At 32.1% G+C, this 4,442-nt stretch overlaps 1 protein-coding gene across 2 annotated transcripts; it reads right to left on the bottom strand.

Moving 5' to 3' along the window:
* LOC119771824 (lithostathine-1-beta-like) lies at nucleotides 1-4,080 on the bottom strand. Of its 2 annotated transcripts, XR_005279185.1 has the most exons (7): nucleotides 3,930-4,080; nucleotides 3,386-3,429; nucleotides 2,941-3,200; nucleotides 2,714-2,813; nucleotides 2,530-2,621; nucleotides 1,064-1,429; nucleotides 1-959 (listed from the first exon to the last, which is right to left on the bottom strand). XR_005279185.1 is itself a non-coding variant. In XM_038267993.1 (6 exons), the coding sequence occupies exons 2-6, from the start codon at nucleotides 3,417-3,419 to the stop codon at nucleotides 949-951; spliced, it is 630 nt and encodes a 209-aa protein (XP_038123921.1). In that variant the 5' UTR covers nucleotides 3,420-3,429; nucleotides 3,930-4,077; the 3' UTR covers nucleotides 1-948. The 2 variants fall into 2 exon arrangements, 1 of the variants encoding a protein (XP_038123921.1); XM_038267993.1 differs by lacking the exon at nucleotides 2,714-2,813 and having other exon boundaries at nucleotides 3,074-3,200; nucleotides 3,930-4,077.
* Between the last annotated feature and the right edge of the window lie 362 nt (nucleotides 4,081-4,442).

The raw sequence follows: 4,442 nt of genomic DNA, 5'->3' as shown, positions 1-4,442 counted from the left end.
TAGGGAATCTGTCAGATTGTATTTATTGGTGAGATAGTATTTTATAGAGGTCAAAAACCAAAGGCACAAGAATTTAACAATCACCACCGATAATATTAAAGCAAATACAAATGTAATAACTGTGTCAAATTATAATATGAAATAAAGAAATTAAGTAATGTAATCTGTCTATAAACCTTAGTAGGCTTGTTATTCTTTTTTGAGAAGTGACAAAAGGATCGATATCAGTCATCAGATTAAAGCTTAGACACAAATGAGTATAAATGAACCTTAAGAAAATAATAAAATTAATTATAAAGTAGCATAAGGCTGACAAAAACACTCATCTCAGTGTTATATATATGGATAAGAATATAAATATAATCAATAGCCTCACAATATCTACAGAAACAAATAAGAAACGTTTATGTTAGATATTGCATTTATATAAACCTTAAGAAAAATGATAAAAAAAAACCCAAAACAAAACATGGAAATCAAAAAAAAAAAAAAAACATTTAAAGTTGAATTAACATGAAATTAAATGATAAACTTTTATGAAAAAGAGTAAAGTTTTCTGGGTCTTTTTCATGTAAAACGGATAAAGTACCTTAAAGTGGTTTTGTGAAAATATCCCTTAAAAACTTCACTCTTGATCTTATTCTGAGCCAAAAAATACAAATCAGATTTGTTAATTTAGTTCTAATTTTTCTGGGTTTTTTACTTCTTCATCAACAGAAATACAAAAAGAGGTAAAAATAAAATTTCAAAGATGATAAACTGCTTGTTTTAATCATGCTGCTTAATAAATATATAAAGCATAAAATGAAATAAAATAAAATAACTAAATGTAAAACGATATATCTAACATAAAAAAAAAACATGCAATCCAGAGCAACCCTTTATAATTAAAGAGTACTTTTCGCAGAAAGATGATCCATCTATGTAGTTTTCTGAGCTCCGTAGAGATTATGGCTGACCTGAAGAAATTAAATACAATGATCAAAATTAGGATTATTAGTTTTCTATAATGCTCACTGCAGACCTCTTTATATAAAGGCCTCTCATTGAAAGTGAAGCTTACGTTGGCAGATGAAAGGTAGCTTTTCATGGCAGTTTCCATCCAGCAGCTGGAAATCGTCTGAATCTTCAAGCCAAACAATCTTTCCGCAGTGGTTGTTCAAGGGATCGACAGAAAAGCTGCTGTTCCAGTCGGAGTAATCAGCTTTGATCCCCGAGGTCCACTTCCACTCCAAGTTGGTGCCAAAGATGGAGCGTTCCAGTCCGATCCAGGATCCGTTCTGTAAGGCTTCATTTTCCTCTAGCAGACTCAGCAATTCGTACCCCACTGTCTCATCAGTGATCTGAACCAGGGTCGAATTCAAATGTCGGCAGTGCTGCAGAGCTTTAATCCAGCTGTTGGTCTCATTTATAGCCTGCAGAAATGTTTCTTGGCAACAAACAAAGAAATAAAAACAAGGCTTTATGTTTTCATATCAAACTTATATTCAAACAAATGCATGTGTTAAAAAAGAAAACTCTACTGAGTTAGAAATACCGGTAAAAAAAACAACAGCTCTAACAAGCAATGTTAGAGTATCTTGGCTTGAACATTGCATCTATGTCATGCAATGTTTTAGCAATTTTGCTAAATACACACTAAGATTAAAGAGTAGGAGGTCGATAACTATGGAACCAGAATAGAATAGAAGAAATGACAACTTTTAACAGCATGTTAAATAAAAAAATTGTCAAAATTAACATTAAATAATATTTAATGCAGACTTATAAGAAAAACGCCTGCAGACTCAGTGCATGACATTTTTTAAAATCTCACCCTGCATGGTGGAGGGTGGAACTGATGTCTTTGTAATTAGTAACTGAAGGAGTGAGTTCTACATTAAATTTAAGCTATCACAATATTCTAAATGGTATTAAATGATCTTTTTCCTTTTTCCTTTCCGCACAAATATCCCATTATAAAACTGAGAAAAAAATGTTTTTCAGGCAAGCATAAGGAGAAAATTCAAACTACATGCAAAGAGACCCCAGGCAGGGATTGGAACCCAGGAACTTCCTGCTGTAAAGTAACACGGCAAACAATTACACAATTAGATATGCCGCAGTTAAAACTTAAGAAACAAAAGAAATTTGGGGATCAATAGTAACACAAAGAAGACAAGAACTCACAGCACTTAATATCTAAGAAGGAAATCTGTTCAATGAAAAAAGAAGCAGCCAACAATGTAATTTTATGTGTAAATTAGAGCCAAACATGCATCATAAACTGTCCTTAACTGAAATGGTTCTATTTTTTTCTGTTGAAGCTTCTTCCTTTTACCATTGCTATAGTGAAATATTGTCAATCTCCAGTTTTATATCCATCACATTCTTTATTAATTGCTTTTACTTGCAAGTAAAAGCAAATAAAAGCATTTAACTCAGTTTACTAATTAATTTGGAAACTAAACATCTTAAGTAAAAACAGCAACAAAAATTCCCAGATTTCAGCTGCAGGATGATAACTTAAAAAAAAAAAAAACTGCCTACCTGTTTCACCATCATCCTCGTTAGTCACACTTAACTTAGAATTGCTATTAAATTTCACATCAATTGTTGAAATCTTTGATTCAATCCATAACCTATGAAAGAAAAAAAAATGCATACAGAATGAGAGACCCAAACATTTGAGGTATAAAAGTGTTTAAAAGTACGTTTTAGAGGAAGTCATTACCCTTGTCTCCAGTCTGTATCTCTACAATAAAGAGGGCATTCAGTCGTGCAGCATTTTTTACAAAATATAAAACTTTCAGACTTCTTTACAGGTATCCATTCTACAAAAATGAGGATCATTCAAATAATGAATTATTATGTATGTGAGATTGATTTCTTTTGAGACATAGGGATCTGGAAATTAATTCAGTTTTGTTCGACATGAAGAACTTAAAGATGCATTCGTACCGTTCTTTTTCTTTATGAAAAATTCATTGCTTTCAATTGTAACGTTGAGGCAATTGCATGTATTGACATCATTAGAACATTTCTTTGGCAAAGCCAAAGAAATGCCAAAGATTTTTTTTTTCCTATCCAACACCTGATTTCGAGAGCCTCTGCAGTTGAATCCTCTTTAATCTTCCAGCGCCGAGGGCAATTCTCACGTGATATACTGAGGTTTCCTTGTACCGAAGCTTCTGCTTCAATAAGAAGTATCTGCATGGTTGCTAAAAAGAAACAAATATTGGTTTTAGTTGTTTCATTTTCATATTGAAATGTTAAGAGTACAATGAAAATAATAATATATGCTATTCCAAAGCAAAGGAGAATAACATAAACAGGAAAAAAGGATCAAACTTTGAATTTTAACATTCAGTTAGAGTCAACCAAGTTTATGTCGACAAGAACATACCAAGCACCAACAGCAGAGAAATCAGACGTGCCATGACCTGTAATCTATTAGGAAAATACACGGTGAGGTTAAACAGCAGCATTTTTATGACCGTGCTTGTGATGGAAAATCTATTCTTTGTATCATAAGCTCAGTGCAAATAGTTAAAGTGTGCAGCTGCAGCATGTGATCGGTTTCAGGATTTACCAGTATCTATCTGTTAAAGAAACACAGCTACATTGCATATTTGAGAATAACAACATTTGCACATGATGCTATTCTGTAAATCTTTGTCTTATCAAATGTGGTTAATCTCTCATTCCAACTATTTGATAATAGTGTTTTTTAAGTGCTAGAAAAAAAAACTAAAGTGTTGATTGGCTATTTTCAGGAATTTTAATTTTTTATTTACTTGAATACTAAACAACAGCATAAACTCAACATTATTCAGATTTGTAAAGGTAAGTCATGACTTTTAGGTATGGAAATATTTTACAGTCCAACTCTATGTCAATAACTCTTTCTCTCATGTTCATTTAATCTGTCTAGTTAATCATAAACTCACCTCACTGCTGAGAACTGAAACCACAAACTGGTGGGAAGGACTCCAAGTCTGGACTCTGCAGTGCTGTCTAAAAGGAATTTATTTAAAACTATAGACACGGTTCACTTTCTCACCAGTACGGTCCCTTTCAATCCAGGAACATAGAGGAAGATTATAATATCAGCAATAAAGTATGTAAATGTGTTCTGACAAGGGTTAGAAGAAAAACAAAATACTGTGCATTGTAACATCTGTTTGAAATTTTATGTAAATATAAGTGTAAACATGAGAACCTCATTTGTTTGCAGCTTCCTTAACTTTAGCCTAAATAGTTTCACATAGCTGGTAGAGTAAAACCCCAAAAGAAACCAAATTAATTATAAATGTTCCAGATTTTAGTTTGTTAAAGGATTTAGAAACATAAATTAAATATTTTTTTAATCACAACTTTTATCTGTGTGAGTCTCTCCCGTTTAAATTCGTTTTAGTTCAATTTATACTGATATTTATAATGTTAGTTATGCTGTTGCTTGT

This window comes from Cyprinodon tularosa, unplaced genomic scaffold, assembly GCF_016077235.1.
Source record: "Cyprinodon tularosa strain WSP-4 unplaced genomic scaffold, ASM1607723v1 ctg69, whole genome shotgun sequence".
NCBI lineage: Eukaryota > Metazoa > Chordata > Actinopteri > Cyprinodontiformes > Cyprinodontidae > Cyprinodon > Cyprinodon tularosa.
Note: the sequence above shows the minus strand (reverse complement) of the source record. Positions and strands in the feature narration are given on the sequence as shown.

Coding starts and splice junctions, on each gene's coding strand:
- LOC119771824 (XM_038267993.1), bottom strand. CDS start 3,419: ATGGCACGTCTGATTTCTCTGCTGTTGGTGCTTG. Junction 3,201..3,385: donor TTCTCTGCTGTTGGTGCTTG/GTATGTTCTTGT, acceptor GTTTCTTTTTAG/CAACCATGCAGATACTTCTT. Junction 1,430..2,529: donor CGAGGATGATGGTGAAACAG/GTAGGCAGTTTT, acceptor TTTGTTGCCAAG/AAACATTTCTGCAGGCTATA.